Below are 27836 nucleotides of genomic sequence, written 5' to 3' on the forward strand. Positions count from 1 at the left end.
TAGACTCGGATGGGCGTATTATACAGTAATCTGCTCCTGTGTGTTGGCTACAATCAGATATTGTAAAAATGGTTATAATGCTCACACGGGGGGGGGCGAGGCAAAGCTGGAGAAATGTGGTGGTTTTATTCTCATGCAGAATGGAGCAGGCGGACAGACATTTGTAGTGTCGGCCGTTCCAGTTACTATGACTAAATCGATTATAATGATCTGAGATCAGTTCAGTGTGTCTGTGATTGCTTTAAATCATAAAAATGGCTGATCTAAGATCAGTGTAAAAGGGCAGTTGGACATGATGCGAGTTAGCCAGCCAGGTGGATTTTACACACACACAGACACGGACACAGAGAGACACTGTTCTCCTTTGATAATTCAGTTAGGTTTTATGAAGCAGGTGGTGAAGAGGGCTTGATTAGATTTGAAAAGGGAGCTGTATGTGTTTTCAGGATTTGTAACAGAGTTAAACACGCACCAAGTGTGCGCGCGTTTGTAAACCCAAAGGATGGGCAGGTCGTCCCCCTCGTTTTCTTTTCCTCCTTTCCTGCCAACCCTGATGTCAGCCTGTGTGTGAGAAAGAGAGACAGAGAAGGACATAGCGAAGGAGAGAGAGGGAGCAGCTGGAGGGTGGGATAACCCTGACCAAACCACTCGTAGGAGAGAAATGAAGTATTCCACCCATTGTATCTTGTCCTCTCTCACTCTCTCTCTCACACACACACACACACACACACACACACACCTTACTTCGGTATTGATGTCTAATATTTTTGCTGAGTCAAGCTTCTGAGAAACTGAAAACGATATTAAATCTACTGGGGTGCCATTACTTATGCAACATAGAAAATTACCAGCATTATTTTACATGTGAAGAACTCAAAAATGCTTTTGTGTGCAGTTGTCATTAATGGAAGACATCACATACTCACGGGGTGTTTTTTCTAAAACAGCTGCGCACACGTGTGTGTGTGTGTGTGTGTGTGTGTGTGTGTGCGCGCTCAAACACGTAAAAAGTGGTGATGAAAACAGATCTTGCAGCTGTTAGGAGTGTCTCAAAGGAACATCTGTGTCCACTTCGAACCCACTATTTTATAATTAGTGTAGCAACACCCAATGGCTTTCTGTTCCCATCGTAAAAATTTAATTCATTCTAAAAAAATTTTTCCATTATTTTATTTTCTAAGGAAATGAAATGAACACGTTTAGTTCAGACCCTTTCGCCTTTTTTTTTCAAACTAGTAGAAAGTTCAGTATCCGTTTGTTTCAAAAGACCTACATTTGGCAACTAAAAACTTAAAGTAAGGTTTTAATTCTTCTTGTGAATAAGCTCTGTTAGAATTCGTACTGTGAATTTGTCACTCGCTTTCTCTTGATATCTCTTTCCCTTACCGAGAGATGGACGTCCCCAGCTGCCTTTGTGAAATAAAGGCCAATTTATGCTGACAACCCAGTCCTCGCAGACGGCACCGCAGATAGCGTCGCAGACAGTGTCTGCGTAGCCCCCCCACCTTCGCAGACGCTCTGCGCGCACCTCCCAAAAATTGTGACCACCGCAGAAGCCTCGCAGACAGCGTCGCAGACAAGAGGGCTCTGATTGGTCCACTCTACATCCGCTGTACACGCACTTCCGCTTCCCTACTTTCCCGGTTTGGTTTGTTTTCATGACCGCCATTTTTAAAAACACGAGCGAAGATGGAGCAGCACGAAGAGCGGTTGATCGAGGAAGTGAGGAAGTACATACATCTATACGACTCCAGTTCTAGTCATTATAAGTAACCGGAGGATAAACACTCCACTAACCACACCCACCAACTACTCCTAGCGACTTCGCGCCCCCTTGCGTTGTGGCGGAGAATAACATTGCGCACGCCTATTACTCCCCGCTCAACGATAAATTACAACTGTCTGCGAAAAGCTGTCTGCGAAAGCCTTGTCGCAAGAGCATGCAGAGGCCTTAACACGAGACGTTTGCGTCCTTGTGTCTAACCACACGGTGTGTTGATTTACCCACTGGAGTTTAGCATCTCCAGCTGATCTCAGCCCAATGGATAGAGAAGGTTTATGTTGAGAGAACACACAAGATGGGGCTCAACAAACACACACATGCTGAAGAAAAGAAAGCGATGGACAGATCGACCCAAATACATCAGAGGTAACACAAATCTAATCTAGTTTCTAGGCAAACGAGATATTAATACATTGCTATCAGGGATCGCGTTAACGCAGAAATCGTGCATTTTTACGCACAAAAAATGCATGTTCAGAATTTTGATGCATCCCGGGACGCAGGGCTCCTACTTGAAGAAATTTTTCCGATTGCCTTGGCAAATCTGTTAGATCATGTTGTTTAACAAACAAAGCAAAAGTGAACAGAATGAAAAGGTCATAACATTGTGGTCACTTTCACTTGACATTATCGCAACTGCGGATCTGTTTACGTGGCCATGTTGCCATCAGGTCAGTATGAAAGCTAGACTAGCAGCATGTTTATGTACTGATAATGTAGACGAGGCTAAACACCATATAAAATACGCTAGATCTAGGCCCTGGCTTGTTTTATTACTATTGGAAGTCCATGTTTGAGCTCACCTTTGTCATAATAAGGCATTTTTACTTTATAGGGAATTTCCCATAACATTCCAGCATGAAACCTGTCTTGAAATATTGGTAGGCATCTGTACTTTTGTATGCCTTTAGCACCTTTAACTCCATGGGTTGCCAGTGAAAAAAATGGCAAGATCGTGGATGTCTGTCTTTTTATTTTTATATATATAATATGAATGAATGCATACACACACACACACACACACACACACACACACACACACACACACAATTATTCTACGAAATCGAGTCGTACATGAGCTGATAGCCGACGAGGCGCGTAGCACCGAGTCAGCTATAATCCATGTACGACGAGATTGAGTGGAATAACTGTTGTATTCTATCCACATTCACTGGATTTTGAGAAACCGAGCATTTTTATTTTTTGAAAATTCAATAAATAAAAACTTTATACAAAACGTCCAACAAAAAAAGTCATTTCCACTTAGAATGTAAACAAACCGGCGAAATGACACCAGCAATTTGGGGAAAGATGCTAGAAGAATAATTCTTGGGGGGGGAAAAAAAGATACACTCTTACCATCAACTAATTTCATTCCCTTTTTTTTTTTTTTTTGGGGTTTTGTTTTCGAGTAGAGTTTTTATTTCGTTCTCAGTTGGTTCAGGAACACACTCCACCATTTTCTTCTTTTTTTTTTTGGTGGTTGGCAAACCAACTTAAAGGTGCATTACTGCCACCGACTGGGCTGGAGTGTGGAACAGGAGATATTGGGGGGGGGGGGACATGTATATTATAATGGCCGGCACGGTGGTGTAGTGGTTAGCGCTGTCGCCTCACAGCAAGAAGGTCCGGGTTCGAGCCCCGTGGCCAGCGAGGGCCTTTTCTGTGCGGAGTTTGCATGTTCTCCCCGTGTCCGCGTGGGTTTCCTCCGGGTGCTCTGGTTTCCTCCACAGTCCAAAGACATGCAGGTTAGGTTAACTGGTGACTCTAATGCCGCTTTTCCACTAGAAGCGTGGCTGAGTTGGGCTGAGCCGTGCCGTGCTGAGTTGGGCTGAGTCGAGCTGAGTGGGGCTGTTGGCGTTGCATTTCGACTACAACCGCGCTGAACCGTGCTGGCTGGAAGTGGGTGGACACATTGGGTGGAGTTAGCGAAAGTGGGTGGACGTCACGTGATGTTGTTAAGCAGCGCAAACAGTGACATCAGTGAGCTTTTAAGCGGTAGTCTCACCACCCGAATAGTAAACAATAAACATGGACATGGAGTCGTTAGTGTTGCTGGTCTTGGTGCTGTGGCTTGTTGTCACCGACAACACCAACAGATACTGGCAAGAGCGTATAGATGAGGCGAGGCGCATAAGGCTTCAGAAATTCTCGTAATTTGTAATTCTTCTTCTTCCGGGTTTGCGGTGTTTACAGATCCCAGCGCGCTCGCGGGGCGTGTGTGGGCATGTGAGGACACTCCTCCTCACCAATCAGTGCACGGGGGAGTGTCTGCTCACGCCCCCAGCCTCACTCGGGTCGCTTTGGCTCGCTTCAGCCCCACTCCAAAACCGTGCGAGTTTTAGGGGCTAAGCAGGGCTGAAGCGAGCTGAGTCGTGCTGGTTTTTGGTAGTCGAAACGCGAGCCGTGTCGGGCTGAAGCGAGCTGAAAAAGGGTAGTGGAAAAGGGCCATAAATTGAGCGTAGGTGTGAGTGTGAATGGTTGTCTGTGTCTATGTGTCAGCCCTGTGATGACCTGGCGACTTGTCCAGGGTGTACCCCACCTTTCACCCGTAGTCAGCTGGGATAGGCTCCAGCTTGCCTGCGACCCTGTAGAACAGGATAAAGCGGCTCGAGATAATGAGATGAGATGTATTATAATTTTTTTTTAAATTTAGCTATTTGTTAAATATTTGATAACAAAGTGATATATTTCACGATGTGCTCTGCCATTTTGTTTTTCTCTCCTCACGGTATATGAGCTGATATCCTAGTCGTAGCCAATCAGAGCGTGTGATTGTTCATATCCAGTGAATGTGGATATAGCTTCCTTTCTCTCTGAATTTTCATATATAAAATTTTTGGGACCCACAAAAAATGCCAGGGACCCCAGTTTGGCCAGTCATGTGGGTCCCTGGACCCAGAACGAAAAATCCTAGTGCTGTCCCTGAATGTTACTTAATATAATATGGCATATAGTGTTAATCCAGCACTCTGATAACCCACATGAATACACAGTGTTTAGACATGGTACAGTCTGTGTACACTGGAGAGAAAATGGTCAGGGGACACTCGAGTAAGATCGTTTTCACCAGTTAGCTCAGACTTGCAAAATATTACAACTAGAGACCCCAGTTTACTATAAACCAGCCTCAAACTACCACTTCCTGTTTGTGTGATTTTTAAAAGAAAAGAAAATCCTGTTTGTCCTCCTAATACTGAGCACTTTTCCTAGTAGAGATAAAGAAACCTTGGTTTTGTTTTGTTTTGTATTTTTTCCTGATCACTGCTTACTCAGACTTGCTCATCTATAGTTTCTGCTTTCTCCGTCATGTTAGTGACATGATCTTATTTTAGTCAAACTGTTGCCAGAGCATTGTTACAGAGACCGTAGCCGAAGATGATCATCTCAGCCATTTGGTACGATGCTTTAAAACCACGCTGTAAACTGAGACGAGTATTACAGCACTGAGCTGATAGATGTGTGTCAAGTGTGGGATTTGATGTCTGACTCAGAGGCTCGTATTCGTGTCAGGTCATCTTTCTTGTCTAAGTCTTAGAGGATTATTTACTGTCTCATGTCTCAAACTGGTAGATAAAGTGCACACACACATACAGATATCCTCTGACCTGAATCAACGAACAGTCATTCTGAAAGCTAAAATGATGCCTCGGGTTTCCCCTGCTGAGATACAATACTAGGAACAGCGTCACATGATGGAAATAGAACAACGAGTTGAAGATAGGCATGTAACAATATATCGTGCGACAATAAAATCACGGTACAAATTTATTAGGCTGTGTAATCTTAGTTTTCCCTACCTGTAATTGCATTGTTTAGACAGCAGGGGGCGAAAAATGTATAGCAAGAATGCACATGACTTAACCCGAGACGGAAGTAACACAGCTCGAATGCCCTGAAAACACAAACATCTAAATTGGGAAAGAGCTGTTGTGTGATTGACTGACTGTACAAATAGATTCAACGAGAAATCGGAGCTCTCTTTTTACAGACTGCTGAAAAGAGAAGGAAATGGAAGAACATATGTTTATAAAAGTTGATTAAGAAAAGGTCTATTTGTTATTAAATTCTTTCATTTTTAAGAAAAAAGGAATACGTTAGTTAATAAGGTATTTTATTTTTTTCGCAGTCCGGTTTCCATCAAATCCTGCGCTCTGATTGGCTGGCGAGCGGGTCCGTCCAGTTACGGACCCCGATTATGGACCTCTGGCGACTCGCTAGTTCACAACAACAACAAACATAGTAGAACTTTTTGTCAACATTTATCTTTTTTTTTTTTTTTTTATAAGATTTATTTATAAGATTATCAAAAATCTTATACATTTTTGCCAGCATTTCTCAGGAGAATAGCATTAATTTTACAGCATGGATAGCGATAACGACAGTGTTCACAGCGAAAGCGAGTTTTACTACCCTGAGGAAGAAGAAATAAAAGAAAACATTTCAGGAGAAAGCTAAAAACCTCTAACTCAGACCTGGGCATTTTGCGGGCCGCATCCGGCCCTTTGGTTCATTCTGACCGGCCCGCGTAAGGTTAATTAGAAATTACAAAATAAACGTATTTTCTAATTTTATCTCATGCAGTGACTGAATGTGCATTGCTTTTATTTTGAAGTTGTGTTCAACAAAAACGCAATGCGCGCGACATGAAATCCCACGAAACCTAATCCCGCGATAACTACTTCCGTAATTTGTCCAGACCAACCACAAACTTGTACGTCATCCTTCAAACGGTCCAGCCAATCACGTAGTGTGACGTCACCAGCAGGCGCCGGAGCCCGAGCCGATCTGTAGATCTGATACCTACACCGAATCGACACGGCATCATTATTATAATATGATGTATCTTGCTTGATATTTGGAGTAGAAAGACAATATTGTGATGTCTTTTATTGTGTTTTGGGGTGAATGTGACTGAAAAAAAATGGTACAAATGTTCACATTTTGTTAACCATTGTTTTGGGAAATTTGATTGAATAAATGACCTTTTTTTTTTTTTTTTTTGTAAGGCAACCTCGTTTTTTCCATACTCTTACCAGTCTTAGCAGCTTGTAAAAACAATGTTATTTACTGCTTTATATAAAGAAATACAATTAATATTACGCAGAATTTAGTTCAGCCTTTTGGTCCGGCCCTCCACAAAATTTTCTGTTTCTCATGTGGCCCCATGGAAAAAATAATTGCCCACCCCTGCTCTAACTGTTGCTAACACCGAGCAAAAACATGGCTGAATCCTGAATGACTCAATTTTGTATAAATAGGGGACTACATAGGCGGCAAAATGTAGGTTTTTTTTTTTTTTTTCCTGCCATGGAAGTGCACTTGGATACCGAGGAGGAAGCAATTTGCATTACAGCCGTGAATGAGGATTCAAAATGGCGGCTCGGCTCGGTTTTCCCTTTCGAGCGCTCTCGTTTTCTGTTAGAATTTGGTAAAGAAAAAAATAAATATATTATTTACCAGCTTAAGGTCGGTCCGTATGGTGAAATACCGTGACCTCAGCCCAGAAGGCCTCGCTCAGTACTTTCAAGACCTCGGTCACGGTATTTCACGATACGGACCTCCCAGCTGGTAAATAACACACACATTTTACTCCAACCTTTACAGATCTGGGTAAATAATTACTGTTGATTGTTAAGAAAATGAAACAAGATTATTATTTTTTTTAATTTAACAAAAGGAATATTTAACTTGATGAAGAACAGGAAAAGAAATGTTGCTTTTTTTTTCTCCTTTTTTTTTCAAAAATATCATTGAAAATTTGAATCGTGAGCCCAATATCATGAATCAAATCGAATCGTGTATTGACTGAATCATTACATGTCTAGTTGATGAACGAGTTAAGAATAAGCAGCAATGAAAGTTAGAAACCAGCCATGGCTCCGAGACCGACGTGAGTTTTAAACTCATAGCATTCTGATCACTAATGCAGTAGTTTAACCCTTGAGGGTAATGCTGGGATCAGAAAACACGATATTTTTGTCTTTCATGATTGTCTAATCTGACATCACTGTGCCATAAATTCTTGCTGTGTCTTGGCCAGGAGACTGGCAACACTACAAGTTTGACCCCGACCAATCATTGTTCACGTCAGTGTTGTAGTCGAGTCACTAAACCTCGAGTCCAAGTCCAGTCTCAAGTCCCCAGTGTTCAAGTCCAAGTTATTAAAGAAAATTTCGAGTCGAGTCTGAGAGCAAGACTCCATCCGCACCGTTTGACGGTGGCTGTTGCTGCCTTTATGTGAAAGCGTTTCTGCTACTGTGTCGGACTAACGTTACTGCTCGACTGCCCCATTTTAGTTCACAGGCTACAGATAAAATGATTGTTCATCGCTCAGCAAGCCCCGCCCACTATCAACAGGGTAAATAACATGAGAGAGGGTTAACACTAGCTAGTTCATCACTCAGCAAGCCCTGCAATGAACGAAGCGTGTCACTTACTTCTCTGGGTGGAGTCTTGCCAAATGACGATTGAAGTTCGAGGTCGTCCCCGTCGTCTCTTCGATAGTTTTTCTACATATGGAACACAGTAGTACGTTTTTTTCCCACTGCACGAGAAGTCTGTATAAGCAAAGCGGACAATCCTAGGGGCTTCTCTCCAGGCATTTTAGCACCATTAACGTTAGCTTGTTCCTGAACATGACGTATGAACAGGTGAATGTGCATTCTCTTGCACAAAATTAGTATCAAAATTAATGTTGATATAAATATCTTATGCCAAATTATGATGGCATGTTACAAAACTTAAAGGAAAAAAAATCTGAGTCCTCGTCTCTAGTTTACGAGTCCGAAAGCAGTTAATGCATGAGTATGAGTCATCAGTACTCCGTTTTGTTTTTTTTTTTTTATTTGATTTATTAGCTTTGCCATAGCAAGCTCTATATACATGTACATACATTATGGCTGGGAAACCACTACAGCTTGCGCCAATTACAGTGGCCCCATTGCACCGAATCTGCAGGTCTTTGAACAGTCCAAGTCAAGTCACGAGTCCTAAAAATTAGGGCACGAGTCGGACTCGAGTACTACAAGTCTGGTTCATGTCCTTGCGTGTCATCAGGTAGGAGGAGGAGGATCAAGAAATTGTCAATCATGACTGTCAAGGATCATGTCATGGGTGTCGTCAAACTAGGTGAGAAAATACAAAAAAAAAATCTGACTTATTCGATTTTTTTATTGGGGTGTCGCAGGGTGTCCCAGACACCACATTCTTTGATTGTCACACTACAAGGCGTGTTCTTGGAAATTTGTCGGCCATGAAAAAATTGTCAAAATCAGACTTAATGTGTGTGGTGTGATATAGAAGGAAAAGTGTCTGAGGTTTTTTATTTTTATCATTGATCTCATGTCGGGCGGGCACAGTGGTGTAGTGGTTGGCGCTGTCGCCTCACAGCAAGAAGGTCCGGGTTCGAGCCCCGTGGCCGGCAAGGGCCTTTCTGTGTGGAGTTTGCATGTTCTCCCCGTGTCCGCGTGGGTTTCCTCCGGGTGCTCTGGTTTCCCCCACAGTCCAAAGACATGCAGGTTAGGTTAACTGGTGACTCTAAATTGACCGTAGGTGTGAATGTGAGTGTGAATGGGTGTCTGTGTGTCAGCCCTGTGATGACCTGGCGACTTGTCCAGGGTGTACCCCGCCTTTCGCCCGTAGTCAGCTGGGATAGGCTCCAGCTTGCCTGCGACCCTGTAGAAGGATAAAGCGGCTACAGATAATGAGATGAGAATTAATGAATTTAAAGCCACGTGGCCCTAAATTCTCCGCTATTTTTTCTTGCTTCACCATGACCCAATTCAAGATACTACGTCATGCATCATATGGTGGGCTTTCCACGTTCATGCAAGGCATTGTGGGATACAATTTTTGAAACAGAAGAGAAAAATGAAGGACGTGAGTGTGCAAATGAAACATCAAAGACCGACTAGAGTAATGGAAAGCAAGAAGAAAAGACATGTCATTTACGAAGGAAAGGAAACGCAGGACCAAATTGATGAATATCAGCGGTCAGCGAGCACCTCGGTGTGATCAGTGACAGAATGATGTAACTGTCAGTGCACGGTCAAAGGTAAACCTGTAGATGGCAGTAATGCAACACTGTGGATGCCAGCTGCCGTAAAAACCCAAAAGAAGAAGAAGGTAAACCTGCGCACACGGACTTCCTCTGTCTGCTTGACTGCGCGAACCGAGGGATTTCATGCACATTATTTGCTCGGGAATCCCCTCAAATTAAATAACCTCCCAGCCACAGAATGGCTGGATATTTTGTGAGATATTACAGAAATAAACATATCACAATGACCACATTTCAGATGGAACTAAATTTCACCGTTTTTATGAAATCTAAAGGCCATCTAGCTTTAACCTTATGTAATTGAGGAGGTGTGATGTCAATGCTGCATAACTCGCTGCAGTAACACACACACTAGTGGTAGGAATTGGACGCTGATGCACAGAGACATGTTTACATCCCGTTTTTACCAACCGTACATCAAGCAAAATTAGAAAAGCAACCGGAGCAGGTTAGTGTAGCGGCTAACATGAAATTTTCGCCAGAATATTTCACTTGGTGAGCAAAGCATGAAAATTGGCACACATGTCGATCAAACCATACTGTTTCCAAAACAATCGTTGGCCATCGCGATTTCCGCCATTTTAAAGATGGCCGCCGCCGTTTTCAAAATGGCGTCATTTTCAACAACCAAATTTCCGAAATATGGACATGTATCTTTATCGTGGTCGTTTTTTTGGCCGGATTTTCACAATTTTAATGTAGAAGGCTTTGGTTATTATGTGAGTGAAGTTATAATGACTATTCTTTCAAAATAATTCAACCTGGATCAAAACTGTCCAGGAGCATGATAAAAGTTTGATTCAAAAGGGCAACTAAGAAACTGTTGTTTTATATTCTCAAAAGAGTAAATTGCAAACACTACCAGGGCACAATGGTGCAATTTACTGCCGTTAAACTCGGCATGAGGTTCAGTGTAAGCTTTGTTCATTATTGATACAAAGTCTCCCAAATACATTACGATCCGCCCCGTATATACAGGTCGTGATGTCGTATCGGAATTGACGGAGTGTGCCAACGCGGGAGAGCCGAGCCAAGAGGGACGGGGCTAAAAGTCCCTCGAATGGTGTACAGATCGCACGGGAGTTAAATTGCACTGGATGAATGATCGGGCTAGGTGTAGGAATTCCATCTTTGAACCTAGTTGTATCCCATACATTAAAGTGTTATAGCTGTAGGTGGTAAAAGGATAATCCCTCGGCCTTCAGTTATTGATAGTGACGAGTCATTTTCCTTATTACTGCGTTTATTACACCATTTTGAAAATCATGGCAGCCATCTTGAAAATGGTGGAAACTTGAGTGGCCAACGATGATTTTTGGTCAGGTACATGCAGATAAAGTTTCATGCAAAATGTGGTGCTTTGCTCACCAAGTGAAATATTTTACCAGCTATCCGCTCCACTAGGTGTGCTGCTCATACAGCCGAGGAGCTTTCATGGGATTTCTCGCTGCTGCTGCTGTTTTCACACTCCATCCCTGTGCAGTGTAACAGCCTGCCAAACCTCACACGCTCTTACACACACGTACGTACACATGCTGCATCATCCCTCGAAGCACATCTCGGTCTAAATAGTAGTTCCGCGTGTTGGCCAGTAGAGGGCTCTCTGTCATCATCTTCAACCCCACAGCATCCCAGTTCAGGCCACGAGAAGTAAAATCTTACCACTGCGAGGTTTGACTGTTCCCCTGAACGGGTTTTTTTTTGGTTACAGCTGTTCCTCGTTGCATGCTGTTGTAATAATCAGTAACGAGAAATACCATGCGAAGCCATCCGACTGTAGGTGAAGCCGAGGATGATGCAGGGATAGGAGCTGTTGCCATAGTGAGGACTAAGAGCAAAAAAAAAAAAATTGCTTGTCTGGAAGACCCAATAGCTGTTGCCATGGCAACTCTGCCAGTCTTGGGAGACGTGGTGAGGGTTGCCATGCCAACCAGGTTGCACCCATTGAGTTGGCAGTTTCAGTCTAGCGGCTGACCTTATGCCAAAAGTCTTCGAGGGGGTTCTGTCTCTCTGAGCCCGTGTACTTCTGTTAACCCTCGTATGGAGTGTATTTGATGTGTGTGTGATGGATGAATGAGAGCTTCACACCAGGTTGTAGTAGCAGGTGTCTAAAGTAGCAGCCTTGGTTCTCTGGTTAGTACTTCAGGCCAAAAAAAATATATATATATCATTTTTTTCCTGATGCACAATACTGATATGCCCTTGACTGTAGGTGTTGTGCTCCAGAAAGCCAAATAAATGAGCTTTATCTTCTGATATCACAGCAGAAGCGTGATGCTCGGTCATCGTGGACACTGTTGATATGACGACGACAACGCATGTTGGAATTGAGCTCGAGCGCTGAACGTTTACATGCTGTGACTGGGCAGGCTTGGAGTTGCCATAGTGACAGGAGATAAGACTGGGCAGAACGAGAGCACTAAAGTTTGTCCTTGTGTGTTGCAGATGGAGCAGGTATCGGATGACGAGCTGGACCATGCTGCTGAGGAAGACAGCGATAAGGAGGATCAGGACCTGGACAAGATGTTTGGAGCCTGGCTAGGAGAGCTGGACAAACTCACGCAGGTTACACGCTGTCCATCATGCTGTCTTGAGAATGGGCGAAATGTTGTGTTCACGTCTATCTGTCTCTTCTCTTTAGAGTTTGGATGATGGGCAACATCCAGGAAAAGTTCAGAAAGCTCCTCTCAGAGAAGAGACCAACCTGGCCAACTTCTCCTACCGGTTCTCCATGTACAATATCAATGGTCAGCGCACACACAGATACACAACCGTTTCTACATGTGCGTCATCAATGATCAGAGATATGGGATCTAAACAAACCTGCCAAATTTTATGCATTTCTGCTGGATAAGACGTCCGCCTTTTAACACTTGGGCACTTTTCCAGCTGAAAGATGCACTTTAAGTGTGCACACATGTGACACTTTACAAATCTATTTCTTGGTACCTTTTAAGACCTTTTCACACCGGAGCCTGCAATCACTTGTTAATTTTCATTGGCAGGGGAGCAGGTAAAGAGCCTGCTTACTGCTGAGCGGACAATTTATCAAGTTAGCCGTTACCTTTGACCAGTATTTTCCCCCTCACTTGATTTTAATAAGCAAATGCATTAAAATGAAGCATGTTCTGGGTTTATATACAGTGTCAAGCAAAAGTATTCATCCCCCTTGGTGTTTGTCCTGTTTTGTCGCATTACAAGCTGGAATTAAAATGGATCTTTCGGGGGTTAGCACCATTTGATTTACACAGCATGCCTACCACTTTAAAGGTGAAAATTGTTTTATTGTGACACAAACAATAATTAAGATGAAAAAATAGAAATCTGGAGTGTGCATAGGTATTCACCACAGGCGATTGCTCTAAGACAACGAGGGAAGCTCAGCCTCCTCTAAAAATGACGAACATCGTGTAGAATGAATTGCGCTAGGCTTATGTTATAGCCGACCTTATAACATTGCTATTTCAGATCCAGAAGCATAGAAATATATGTGCTCAACCCAACTACAGTGCGAAATCATTCTGTTATAACTTTCTCCAGTTCGCCTAATGTGTGCGTGAGTTTTTCCCCCTTGTGACAACGCGATGCAGCCCAGCCTCAGTGGACTTCAATGGCATTTGGGAGCTCTGCGCTTTTCAATCTCAAAATGCAAGACGATTATTGGACAAATACTGCGAAAACGCCCGCCCACCGGACTCCCAGCCTCACATGGGAGGGACATGGCAGTTTCCGCGAGGAGACTGGTGATTGGTGAAAGCAGCCGGATATTTTCTTTGATTGACAGCTCATTTCAACTATAGACAGGCAGCGGTGAATTTCAGTTCAGTCCCATGCGGATTCGCAAGTGCTGTGGTGTATTGTAAGAGATCAGCTTACATTTCGATTTCATTCATTACATACGGTTTCTACCAGCTTTTTTAGTTTGTATATATTTTCATTGTAAATAAAGTGTAAATATAGTGTTGTCAAGTTTGCTATCTTAGTTCCAGAAATTTCGTTTGAGTGACTGAACTTGAACTTGAGGGGGCTAGTCAGCTAGCAAGAAAGCTGCGCACGGATGCCAAGCATTGCTGATTTAATTTTGGCGAAGCCATTTGCCAGTCTTCCTTTCGAGGAAAAAATTAAAGAGCAGGGTAGACCAACGCCTCAAATTGACTTGGTGAAAAAGTTAGGGAATAATACTCGTTCCTTTCAGCTCTCCTGGTATGAGAAAGTGAATTGGCTAACAGCAAGTGACCCACATCAACAACAGTAAATAGGCTACTTTAGTAATATGTCATGGATGGATGGACCAAAAATATAGAATCTATTTAAAATGTTTATGCTGAGTATATTATATTGGAATATATATTTTTCTGGATATGAATTAAACACAGCTACAATTTGGAAAACATTTTTAAACAAAAACACAGCCGAGAACATTTCACACTACAGACCTGGATTAAAAGTGAAGGGTTGTCAAAATTGTCAATAAAACATTTCTCAGTCAAAATAAGTAAAATATAGGGAAAGTGTCATTGAATGAAATGTGTGGCACCCAGCTCTATGTTTGGCTCCCCAAGGTCAGTGCTTGTGCCTATTCCAGAACACTCTGCTGTTACTGCTGAGGTTCCTGACAAAGAGCTGCTTTCAATAATGATCAATTTTTAAACAACATGCCACAATTTTAAAATATAAAATGTTAAAATATACCCCCCCCCAAACACCACCATCATGTATATTGGACAGTAGGCTAATGGGCCAAAAGAACCTGTTATTTTACAGTTTGTGACCCTGCCAACAATCAGCCAGATCAGAGGCAAGAGTATGGGCAAAATTGATGTGTTTTTTCTTTTAAAATCTGGAAATATCGTAACCGACCAGCCACTTTTTGCTGCAATTACAGCTGCAAGTCTCTTAGGGTATGTCTCTATTAGCTTAGCACATCTAGCCACTGGGATTTTTGCCCATTCCTCAAGGCAAAACTGCTCCAACTCCTTCAAGTTAGATGGGTTGTGTTGGTGTACAGCAATCTTCAAGTTATGCCACAGATTCTCAGTTGGATTGAGGTCTGGGCTTTGACTAGGCCATTCCAAGACATTTAAATGTTTCCCTTTAAACCAGTCCAGTGTAGCTTGAGCAGTATGTTGAGGGTCATTGTCCTGCTAGACCATGAACCTTCGTCCCAGTCTCAAACCTCTGGCTGACTCAAACAGGTTTTCCTCTAGAATTGCCCTGTATTTAGTGCCATCCATTTTTCCTTCAGTCCTGACCAGCTTTCCTGTCACTGCAGGTGAAAAATATCCCCACAGCATGATGCTGCCACCACCATGCTTCACTGTAAGAATGGTGTTCTCAGGGTGTTGGGTTTGTACCACACATGGCATATCCCATGATGGCCAAAAAGTTAAATTTTAGTTTCATTTGACCAGAGAATAATCTTCCATGTGTTTGGGGAGTCTGCCACATGCTGTTGGGCAAACTCCAAACATGTTTTCTTAAGCAATTACTTTTTTTTTCTGGCCACTCTTCCATAAAGCCCTGCTCTGTGGAGTGTACGGCTTAAAGTGGTCCTCTGGACAGATACTCCCATCTCCACTGTGGATCTTTGCAGCTCCTTCAGTGTTATCTTTGGTGTCTTTGTTGCATCTCTGATTAATGCCCTCCTTGCCCGGTCTGTGAGTTTTGGTGGGCGGCCTTCTCTTGCCAGGTTTGTAGTGGTGCCATATTCTTTCCATTTTGCTATAATGGATTTAATGGTGTTCTGTGGGATATTCAGAGTTTGGGGTATTTTTTTTATAACCCAACCCTGATCTATACTTCTCCACAACTTTGTCTCTGACCTGTTTGGAGGCTCCTTGGTTTTCATGTTGCTTGCTTAGTAGTGTTGCAGAGTCAGAGTCCTTCCAGAACAGGTTGACTTATACGGACATCATGTGACACCTTGATTGCACACATGTGGATCTTAATCAACTAATTATGTGACTTATGAAGTGAATTGGTTGGACCAGCTCTTATTTAGGGGTTTCATACAAAAGGGGGTGAATACCTATGCACACTCCAGATTTCCAGCTTGTAATGCAACAAAACAAGACAAACACCAAGGTGGATGAATACTTTTGCAAGACACCGTATCCCATATAAGGTTTTCAGTTTAAAAGGCATGCTCACACAGTTATATACATACATACATCACTGTGTAAATTGTTTGTGTGCGACCCGTCTCCCTGTTTCTCCTCCACAGAAGCCATAAACCAAGGCGAGCCGGTGGACCTGGATGCCCTCATGGCCGACCTGTGCTCTATTGAGCAGGAGCTCAGCACCATCGGCAAGGCTTCCTCCTCATCCTCCTCGTCCTCTTCCTCCTTCTCTTCTTCCTCTTCCTCCTCTGGTCGGCCCACAGACCTAAAGTCTCGCCAGCGAGCTGCGCAGGGGCGTTCGGCCAGCGCCCGGCATGCTGGCGGTGGCAGCAGCGGGGGGAGCGCGTGCAGCAGCAGCCACGCCTCTCCAGCAGGTACAGTGCGAGCGGGTGGAGGCCAGAGCCGACCAATGGCCTCCAACTTCTCTCTGGACGACATCACGGCCCAGCTGGAGCAGGCCTCGCGGAGCATGGACGAAGCTGCCCGTCAGACCTCGGAGTCTTCCATGAGCAACTCTCAGCTCAGACGTGCAGGCTCAGTGGGCAGGGCCAGTGACCAGGAGGCACGCTCTGTCAGCCGCTCATCACGCTCCAGCGTCAACTCTGTTTCTGCCTCCAGCATGGACTCGCTGGACATGAGAGGGCAGGAAGGAGAGGTGCAGAATCAAACGAGCACAGAGGTACACACACACACACATGCAACACATCACACCATTTTATTTATGTCTTTATTTTCCCTCATCGCTTCTTTTTTTGCTCCAGTTATAAATAATAACACAAACTTTAAGCACGAAAGTTCATAGAGTTTAGAGAATGAACAGAAACAAACCACAAACAGAGATCAGAAGTAAATTATGTACGCCTGTGACTCCTTTCCCAGGGTGCTTTGCACTCTGAGGTCACAGAGGACAATCATGCTCCTAGCTCCAGGGTGAGAATACAATAGTGGCACATTTCACCAGACTTTGGCTCAGCTGTGACCAAAAATTGAATTAGACTTCTAAACAGAGCAAAACAGATGTGAGGGATTTCTGCCTGCACGATACGCGGTGTGGTAGGGTAGGGAGAGAGGGAAGTCCGAATGCTTCTAGAAGATATTCTGTGAGCTAAAGTTTTTAAACTGCCTTGGTGTTTTTTTTTTTTGTTTGTTTTGGGTTTTTTTTGGGGGTCATCGTACTTATCAGTTTATACCACGGCAGCACTGCTGAACCCTGGATCCTGATTACAGCAGCTCCGACACGAGATCTAGCTTGTAACGCTTATATAACGTTTAGCACTTTGTAACAATTTACCCAGAGACGTATATTTTGGACGCTTGACACATCAGATTTTATAAAAACGTAATTGTTGATATGGTGACGTTTTCTATCGTATGTTCAAAGGAGTCTCCGGTGTGAGCGCTTTGTCACAATCAAATGTAAAGTTGTAACAGCAAGTTTTCTGATATGTGAAACGTGTCAGACAGGAAAGGGGCGCTATACATCCTGGGTTCTCAGGGAAACATCAGCTACTATATATACACTACCGTTCAAAAGTTTGGGGTCACTTTGAAATGTCCTTATTTTTGAAAGAAAAGCACTGTTCTTTTCAATGAAGATCACTTTAAACTAATCAGAAATCCACTCTATACATTGCTAATGTGGTAAATGACTATTCTAGCTGCAAATGTCTGGTTTTTGGTGCAATATCTCCATAGGTGTATAGAGGCCCATTTCCAGCAACTCTCACTCCAGTGTTCTAATGGTACAGTGTGTTTGCTCATTGCCTCAGAAGGCTAATGGATGATTAGAAAACCCTTGTACAATCATGTTAGCACAGCTGAAAACAGTTGAGCTCTTTAGAGAAGCTATAAAACTGACCTTCCTTTGAGCAGATTGAGGCTACATCCACACGACAACGGCAACGAGATGTTATTTAAAAAAATATCGCGTCCAAATGGGCAACGATCAGTAAAATATCAGGTCCATATGGCAATGCAACGCTTGCTGAAAACAATGCAATACACATGCCACACCTCTAGGGGCGCTGTAAGACGGTCCCTTCGGAGACACCAGAACAATAGAAGAAGTAAGGACGCATGCGCATAAACTATTATGCGCGAGACTTCATATTAGCCACAAAGTCGGAAAAATCTGTTCGTAAAATTACATTATAATGACCAAATACAATGAAAAGTATTTTTCCAGTCTCACCTGTGAAAGGTAATCCCATGTGATCTCGTTTGGACGGTAAACCTGTTGGTACAGTTAAACGCAGCACATGAATGAGGCATCTTTATTCTCCGCTTTGACCCATCCAATATGGCGGCGAGGATGACGTATGATTCTACGTGGAAGGCGGCGTCTTTAATGGTCCGGAATAAATTGAATGCTACACGTTGATGGATTAATTTGTTCTTCTACGTCCTTTTTGAGGAATGTATTGTAGGACTTAAACCAACATCTGAAGAGGTGAGATCGCTCCTTTTTTTCCCTATTTTTGCTGGCGGGATTGACTCTGCCCTAAGGACCATTTTCTCTCTCTCTGTCTCCCACTTTGCACCATTACGCAATAAATATTCACAGTGAAAATATTTTGTAAGCACATTTCATGAACCAAGTTATAGGATTTGTTGACAACTCGCATCGAGTTCGTTACACTTCTACCCGGCGTGAAGCACATGTGGTTGTGACATCATCGTAAACAAATCCGTTCTACTCATCCAGACGACTTCGCAACGGCACCGTTGCCAGATCTTTCCACTCTGGAACCCGTTCTCAAAAGATTGCGTTTTGGGGCACCCAAAACGCCGATGCCGTGTGGACGACAGGCCGAAACGATAAACAATTGTATCGGATTCACCTGAATCCGTTGCCGTGTGGACAGGGCCTGAGTTTCTGGAGCATCGCATTTGTGGGGTCGATTAAATGCTCAAAATGGCCAGAAAAATGTCTTGACTATATTTTCTATTCATTTTACAACTTATGGTGGGAAATAAAAGTGTGACTTTTCATGGAAAACAAAATTGTCTGGGTGACCCCAAACTTTTGAACGTGTGTGTGTATTTTCCTTATTAGCTTCAAGAGAGGAAAAGAACAAGCTGGTTGAATGTGATAACAGGAACCGAATTGTTTCATGAATGTAATTGTAATTATTTTTTAAATGATGCGTTATATTTTAATAAATTAAACCTTGCTTGCATTGGCAGACTGCTGTGGTATAAGAGGAATAAAACATGCTGCTGTAGGAAAATAGCAAAGTGTTTTATTCCTTACTGAATTCTTAAAATAGTTGAGCTGCATTAAAGCTAGACGACCTTTCGATTTCATAAAAACGGTGAAATTTAGTTCCCTCTGAAATTTGGTCATTGTGATGTATGTTTATTTCTATAATATCTCACAAAATATTAGGCCATTCTGTGGGTGGGAAGTTATTTAATTTGAAGGGATTCCCAAGCAAATAATACACATGAAATCGCTCGCTTCGTGCAGTCAAGCAGACAGAGGAAGTCCGTGTGTGTGTGCGCGCATGCGCAGGTTTACCTTTGAGCGTGCACTGACAGTTCCATCATTCTGTCACTAAACAAACAGCTGATCACACCGAGGTGCTCGCTGACCGCCGATATTTATTAGTTTGGTCCTGCGTTTCCTTTCCTTCGTATATAACATAACGTCTTTTCTTCTCGCTTTCTGTTACTGTAGTCGGTCTTTCACGTTTCATTCGCACACTCGCGTCCTCCATTTTTCTCTCCTGTCTCAGACTTGTATCCCACAACGCCTTGTGCGAATGGGGAAAGCCCACCACGTGACGCATGACGTAGTATCTTGAATTGGGTCATGGTGAAGCAGGAAAAATAGCGGAGAATTTCGGGCCACATGGCCTTAAATTCATTAATTGTTCTATTAAAAAAAAAAAGTCTGTGATTTGAATCCAGTAGCTTTCGGTCCACTTAACTGGGTGTCGGGGACAATTCTTTTTATGACCTATACTTGAAAAATCCGAAAGGCAGTCTACCTTTAAAAATCCTAAAATTCTGTCTAATTGACTAAGATGTTGATGTCTTCTCTAGTTTTATACCGGAGGGGTATCATCATTTAAACTGTTCATTTATATCATCATATGTCTGTTTCAAATTCTGTTTTCATCTTGGAGCTATTACATAGCTCTCTCTCTCTCTCACACACACACACACACACACACACGTATAAAAAAAAATATCTGAAGGCAGACCACAGTGACTACTTCGGTAGAATCAAATTACTTTTTGCCAATTTGACTCGCTTAACAGAAGCCAGATGTAGTTTAACAAGCTCTGTATCATGATGTCAGTGCGTGTGTGTGTGTGTGTGTGTGTTTGGGCTCTTTTGTCTTGTACATTCAAAAACTAAATCCAAACAGGAACCAGCAGATTTTAGGGTTCTTGTTCATTTTCCAGGGACAACTGGGTTGGGAATGGTGGTGATATAGGGTGTTCACACGGCACATATTTGCATCGATGCTGCACCGATGTATTTTGTTGCGATATATCTTACACCGGTGTAAATTTTGCGCAGCGTTCACACGTCACAACCCTGCTTAGTAGAGAGAAGCGTGTTAGCACCGGTGCAGCCCCACTTGCGTTCACACGGCAGTTTTTGCGACCGTGCAATAGTAGCAAAAACTTTATTACTATCATTTCCTTTGATAGTAATAAAGTTTTGATATCATTTCCTTTTATTACTATCATTTCCTATCATTATTACTATCATTTGCGATAGTAATAATGCGGAAATTAAATATGCGCATGCGTGAAAATGTACTTCCTTTTCCCGGTTGTCATGGCATCACCAAGCGCCGGGAAAACAACGTGGATGAAGACACCAGTGTTGCCAAATATTGCTGATGTTTTCCAGCCCAAAATATGTTCAAATCCGCCAAAATGCACTTAAAACTGCCCAATCTGGCAACGCTGGAAGACACACAGTTCTGTTGTTGTTGATATTCGCCATTTTGGAAGCGCAAAATACCAGGATGCAAATTATGCAATGCCCGTATGTAATCAACTCTCCTCACGCGTAGCAAGTCGACCCCTGTAGCGTTCAGACGTCCCATTTTATATCGGTGCTGCCCCGCAAACTAGCATTTACTCCGGAGTAAATTTCTTAAACCACCTCCCGAGCAGGGTTAGATTTGCACCGGTTTAAGCAGCTTTGAGGGGCTACACCGGGATAACTTTGTACCGTGTGAACGCTCTACCGGGGCAGCCCCGGTGCTACACCGGAGTAAAAGTTGCCGTGTGAACACCCCTATAGTAATAAAACAAAAATTAAATACAAGGGTTGTAAAATCGAAAAGCAGGAAATGAGAATAGGGTGGGCCTTTTTTTTTTCTTTTTTTTTTTTTTTTTGCTTGGGTTATGTTTGTGGCAGTAAAGCACAATTGTTTTTTTCCTGTTTTTTTTTTTTTTAAACACACTGCTAGCCTAGCACCTCCTCAACTACAGATAGATTCTGTTCTGTCTTTCAAAAAAAAAAAAACCTCGAAACTTTAGTGCCGTTCCACTGATCATTGGAAAGATTTGCGACAGTTTTTTAGTGTACATTAGGGGGAAAAAGCCCAGTGTGTGCATGAGCGAGCGAGTGAGCGAGTCTGTCCGTCCTCAATTAACCCACATGTCCACTGTGTGTAATTGCAATTACCATTTCAGCTCCACCTAATTAATTATCATCCATCGTGGGGCCAGTTATTTATGTGAGTGCATGTGTTCTAAAGCCCATGCTGACAGCATGAGTGGCACCGCCTTCGCCTGCCCCTTTGTCCAGTATGTCATTTTGCACGATGAGCATGACTGACCCGTCACAGCGCCTCGATTCAGCCTGCTTATATTCATCTTTTTATTAAATAGGAGCTTTATTATGATAATTTCTTAACCGTCAGCTTTTCAGATCAGCTTTCGTATTTACACACTAATTTGCACTCTTTTCAGCTCAGAATTGTCAGCCTGAGTCTTTAGAGTGTGTAAAACTGTCGAAGGACATGAAAAGGGGAAATGGGAGGACAGTTTGCTGGTCTGGAGCAGCGTTTTAGGTAACCGAGGACCATTTCTACAAAAACAAACCGTTTTTATGAAATTGATTGCGGCACAGGTTCACTGTTTTTTTTTTTAAGTTATTCCATGAAATGGAGTCGTACATGAGCTGATAGCTGACGAGGCGCGTAGCACTGAATCGGCGATAAGCCATGTACGACGAGATTGAGTGGAATAACTGTTTTATTCTATCCGCATTCACTGGATTTTGCGAAACGGAGCATTTTTATTTTTATTTTTTGCAAATTCGATAAATAAACTTTCTACAAAACGTCCAACAAAATAATTTCCGCTTAGAATGTAAACAAACCGGCGAAATGACAGGAGCAATTTGTGAAAAATGCTATAATATTAATAAAATTACAAATAATTCTTTAAATCAAATACTTTTATTCCATATTTTGTTGCTTTTTTTTTGTATATTTTGGGGTTTTGTTTTCGAGTAGAGTTTTTATTTCATTCTCGGTTTGTTCAGCAACACGCATCGCCATTTTCTTTTTCTCTACTCACAGTATATGAGCTGATATCCTAGTAGTAGAGGAGCCAATCAGAGCATGCGATTGCTCATATCCTGTGAATAGAATAAACAGATTTATACCACAGCGCTGTTAAATTATCAAAGCTGATTGGCTTGAGGGTTTTGATAATTTTTCTCTAACAGGCATCTAATCCTTGATAAGGTGAAATTTGCTCTAAAGGGAGGCTTATTTAACCTTTATGAAAGGAGTCTCCAGGGTCAGAACTCAACTCTATCACAGACCAGAGGAGTTTCAGTTCTCTGTGACGAAGTTTTTTATTAACATAAAGACAGAGAGGGGGGGAAAAAAGACGGGCTGGTGAGGAAACCGGTCTTTACAACTGCTATCGCATAAGTGATAACAGGAATCAGATTGTTTCACGGATGTTCCAGAAGGTTAGATGTAACAATAAATGGTTAAAACTAGGGCTGTAACGATACACCCAACTCACAATTCGATTCGTATCGCGATTTTTGACCCACGATTCGATACGCCCACGATTTTTTTTTTAAATGTTTTTTTAAAGTAGTAAATTTAACTTATTAACATTTACTTACTTACATTAACTATTTAATAACAAATAATTCAGACCACTGCAGAGAATGAGTAATATGTATGCAAAAATGAACAAATGTATATCCAAAGATTGTTTTATTTCTCAAAATAATACTGTTGAGCCGGAAGCTCTGTTTTTTTCGGTTCTGAAAAAGTCATTTTTCCAAATCGTGTAAATCCGTTAAGATTTTTTTTGGGGGGGGTGGCTCTCTCACTGTCTCACTCTCATAGGGCCAATGATTTTCTGTGATCGCGGAAAACAGATGGAAATTACGGAATTTTTATGGTGAAACATTGCTCGCGTGTCAAAGTGTAACTGCCGCAGAAGGCTTCCGCCCAAGCAGACATGCCTTCAGTGTTACCAGATATTGCTAATGTTTTCCACCCCAAAATATGTTCAAAACCAGCCAAAAAGCACCTAAACCCGCCCAATCTGGCAACACTGCATGCCTTTCCGGTCAAGTGATTGTGATTGGCTTGTGGCACACCTAGCCAGCCAATGAGCTGCTTGTTTACAGATTCGCTCCCCGCGTCGCAACCAGAATGGCGACCGCTTAAAAGAAATGAATGCTCTGCCAGTGGCGAGTGTGGACGTTGCGTGACTCGCAGAAGATTGTCGCAGGTCGGCGAAAAAATGACTTACTAATAGATATAAAAAAAAATAAAAGTAATTTAAGTAATTTTAAAATGTAATTTAAATAAAAAGTATTCATAAATTGAAGTTTGGAAGCGCCTCTGTTTTTGGGCTGAGGAGAAGTTTGAAAGGGTGTACCGCGATTCTGCCTTCTTGTATCGCGATACGGATCGTGGCTCTGTGTATCGCGATTTCGATACGCATATCGTTACAGCCCTAGTTAAAACGTACATGTCGTTCATTATAAATTACAAACTGTAAGTGTTGGCAAAGTGCTGTGGTGATGAAAGAATAAAACACTTCATATTAACATATTAAGATCATGTGAATTAAGTTTTAAAGTAACACCTAGAAGCATGGAAGTGATAAATATGATTGATTTGATTGATTGAAAAGCGAGAAAAAGAAGTAAATATGACCTCCAGGAACAAAAGTGAGATCGCAGGTGCCAAATGCAAACACGCTACTTTTTAACCTTTGCTTCCCTGTTCCCGACCTCTCCTTACCTGCCTGCCTGCATGATTGTCATGTCTTTCTTTACCTGTATGTCTGTGATGTCATCACTTGGCCCGTCCCCCTTTTCCCAGCATGCCTCATTGAGAAGGGTCAATGGTAACGCTGCCAGACGGCACCTAGACTTCACCTCCCGCGAGGGGGAAGTGGATCAGTACACTGTAAGTGTGTGTGATGAACGCTAATATGTGTTTGTGTGTATAACTACCTCAAACCACTCATGCAGATTTTTCCTATTAGTTTTAATGTAGTTGGTAAATAATTCAGAATAATAAGCTGAGACTTTGTTATTAAGACTAGTTAAACACAGCTTCAAAAAAAAAAAAAAAAAACCCAGACACAGCTATAATAATAGTTTTACAGTTGTGGTCAGAAGTTTACATACAGTGACATGAATGTCATGGCAATATTTGGGCTTTCAGTCATTTCTTTGAACTGTTCTTTTTCTGTGGCAGAACGATTGTACAGCATACATCTTTAATTAAAAAAGCCACTAGAATCTGGTGCACAAGTTTTAATTTTCTTTGGGTTTTCTGAAATCAACACAAAATTATACATACAGGGTCAAAAATTTACATACGCTCACTTAGATTATTAATTCAGAGGTGCTGAAACTTCCAAAATGTCTCTTATCTTGCCAAGGCCGATGTCTCTTAACTTCCTGTTAGTGATCATGATTGACTATAGCTGGTAGCTTCTCTGTGCCTTCATAAAAAGGGTCTGTTTACAGCACTCATTGGATTGACCAACACACAGTCAAATGGGAAAGTCCAAGGAGCTCAGTGCAGATCTGAGAAAGAGGATCACAGATATACACAACTCCGGAATGTCTCTTGGAGCCATTTCTAAACAACTGCAAATTCCAAGATCAGTTCAAAGAATTGTATCCAAGTTATTGTCAGGTGTAGTCACTTTGCCAAGCCACTTTGCTTCAAGAAAACCTAAACTGTCATCGTCACCTGAAAGGAAATTGGTTTGGATGGTCAGGAGCAACCTGGGAACCACCATGGCACAGCCCTGCCATAAACTGGAAGCTGATGGATCATGGTCTACAGTTCAGATTACCATGGACTAAGAGGCTGCTATCCAAGAAATAACCCCCTACTCCAAAATTGACACCTTTAAGCTTAACTATAGTTTGAAGCTGACCACACGGACAAAGAAAAAAGCCTTCTGGAGGACAGCTGTATGGTCGGAGGAGATGAAGATTGAGTTGTTTGGCCACAATGACCACCATGTACAGAGGGACACTGTACCAGCTGGTGGTGGTAGGATCATCATGCTCTGGGGCTGTTTTGCTGCCAGTGGAACTGGTTCATTGCACAAAGTGGATGCAATAATGAAGAAGGAGGACTACCTCAGAATTCTTCAGCATAAGCCATCAGAAACTTGAACACGACTTAGGACTTGGGAGTTACAACAGGACAATGAACCCAAACATGCATCAGAGTTGGTTGTGGAGGATAAAGCAGGCCAACATTAAACTTAAAAACAAGTCCTGACTTCAACCCTATTGAAAATATATGGACCGTGCTTATAAGTCGAGTCCATGCCAAGAAAAAAAAAAACAAATTTAATTGAACTCTACCAATTCTACCATGAAGACTCATGAAATATCCAACCAGAATTCTGCCAGAAGCTTGTTCATGGTAAACAAAAACGTTTGGTCAAGGTGAATCTTACGAAGAGACACTTTTTTTTTTTAAGATTATTTTTTTGGGCTTTTTCCACCTTTATTAGATAGGACAGTGTAGAGACAGGAAATGAGCGGGAGAGAGACGGGGAGGGATCGGGAAATGACCTCGGGTCGGAATCGAACCCGGGCCCCCGGATTTATGGTATGGCACCTTATCCACCTGAGCCACGACGCCCCCACGAAGAGACATTTTAGCCAGATATTAGGTGTGCTGTGTGTATTTTTTTGACCTTGTGTTGATTTTAGAAAACCCAAAGAAAATTAAAACTTGTGCACCAAATACTAGTGTTTTTTTTATTAAAGCTGTATGCTGTACAATTATTCTGCCACAGAAAACGAACAGTTCAGAGAAATCCCTGAAAGCCCAAATATTACCATGACATTCATATCCAAGATGACATTCATGTCACTGTATGTAAACTTCTGACCACAACTGTAAGTCTGTTTCTGTGGAAGTACTAAACGACTACATTATGCAAACGTAATCTTATGAGTAATAAAGATTTTCTGAACAAAAAAATGCTTATTTATGTGCCATCCATTTTCAGTTGTAGTGTTTATGCAGTTCTGTACGTACATAGGTTTCTATAATGGACACCTGAATAGTATTTCTGTTCAGCTCATGGCTATATGGAGCACTTTTTAATCACGGTACTTTTCTTGTACGCGAAATTGCCATTTTATGAGGTGTACCTCCAATTTTCAACACTCACTGGCCATGTTTAGGTAAATCTACCATATAGTTCACTTCCTGTCCTCTAACAATCGGTAATCGATGTTGGTATTGTTGTTGAAGTGGAGGCTTTTTTTTCCCAATTGACTACTTTCACGTACCCATAATGCTTTGCGCCTTGGGGGGTAACCAGACGCTATGTTTGTTTGCTTATGAAGTCCGATAACCTCAGTCATTTCTTTGAATTCAAACAGGGAAAAACGACTTTTCCTGATTTCAAGTTTTATATAATACCTAAAGAGGTTAAACCATGGGTGTCAAACTCTGGCCCGCGGAACAAATTTGGCCCACAGTGTAATTATATTTGGCCCGCGAGGCAATCCCAAATTACTACTCGTCGGATTTGTGTATACAGCGCATTCACCGCTAATACTACAAATCCCATAATGCTCTGCTGTTGTTTTGGCACGTCAATCAGGACAGGACCCAGAAACGCAGTAGGACGTCCAAACGTTCAACAACAAACAGACAGTTGCCATAGCGACTTCACGCTACAACTTTCACCGTGCTACCCCTTCCCAAAAATGGCGAAAAGAAAGGCAGAAAACCGGAGCCTCAGCTCCGCACCCAAGCTGCTCAGATGCTCTCCATGTTCGGCAGCACTTATCAATGTGAGCAACTTTTCTCCTCAACGAAGATGACCAAAACATCTCACAGGAGACGTCTGACTGATGAACACCTTCGCTCGATACTGAGGATTTCCTCAGCTCAGAGCCTGAGCCCAGACATTGATGAACTAGCATCCAAGAAGAGATGCCAGGTATCTGGCTTGGGCACATCAGATTAGATCAGTGTGTAGCAAACTGAGCAATAATTAACCTTTTCTTTATGCACTTTTTCTTGCTACTCCAAGGCATGGGCTTGAATGGTTGATTGATTTATTATTGTTGTTTTATTTTTAAAATTATTAGCCTGTGGAAAAAGTTTATTTTGATATTTAAATCAGAAGGCTGCAAATAGAAAAGAGGCATACGATTTTTATTTAAATTTCATTTAATAAATTAATGCCATTGATGTGGGGTTTTTTTATTTGAAATTCGGTTTAGCATGTCTGCACTATCCTTATATATTGTATAGTAATAAGCGTTGCTTGTTCCATATTCAATGTTAAAGCAAAACTTGTTTGGGTCCATATTAAAAGGTTCATTTGTTCAATGTTGGCCTGCGACTTTCTTCAA

The 27836-nt window shown here is 42.2% G+C and overlaps 1 protein-coding gene across 3 annotated transcripts in view; it reads left to right on the forward strand.

The window, feature by feature from the left end:
- Positions 1-27836, forward strand: part of raph1b (Ras association (RalGDS/AF-6) and pleckstrin homology domains 1b) — a 214239-nt gene that overhangs the window by 129965 nt on the left and 56438 nt on the right. For 2 of the 3 annotated variants that reach the window (XM_060898935.1, XM_060898936.1), the window contains exons 3-5: positions 12291-12410; positions 12487-12592; positions 16069-16643. In XM_060898935.1, the coding sequence (XP_060754918.1) occupies positions 12291-12410; positions 12487-12592; positions 16069-16643 (801 nt within the window). Of the gene's footprint in view, positions 1-12290; positions 12411-12486; positions 12593-16068; positions 16644-24303; positions 24391-27836 lie in introns of all 3 variants that reach the window. The other variant, XM_060898934.1, reaches the window with a different exon arrangement.

Source organism: Neoarius graeffei, chromosome 18 (genome assembly GCF_027579695.1).
Source record: "Neoarius graeffei isolate fNeoGra1 chromosome 18, fNeoGra1.pri, whole genome shotgun sequence".
NCBI classification, from domain to species: Eukaryota; Metazoa; Chordata; class Actinopteri; order Siluriformes; family Ariidae; genus Neoarius; species Neoarius graeffei.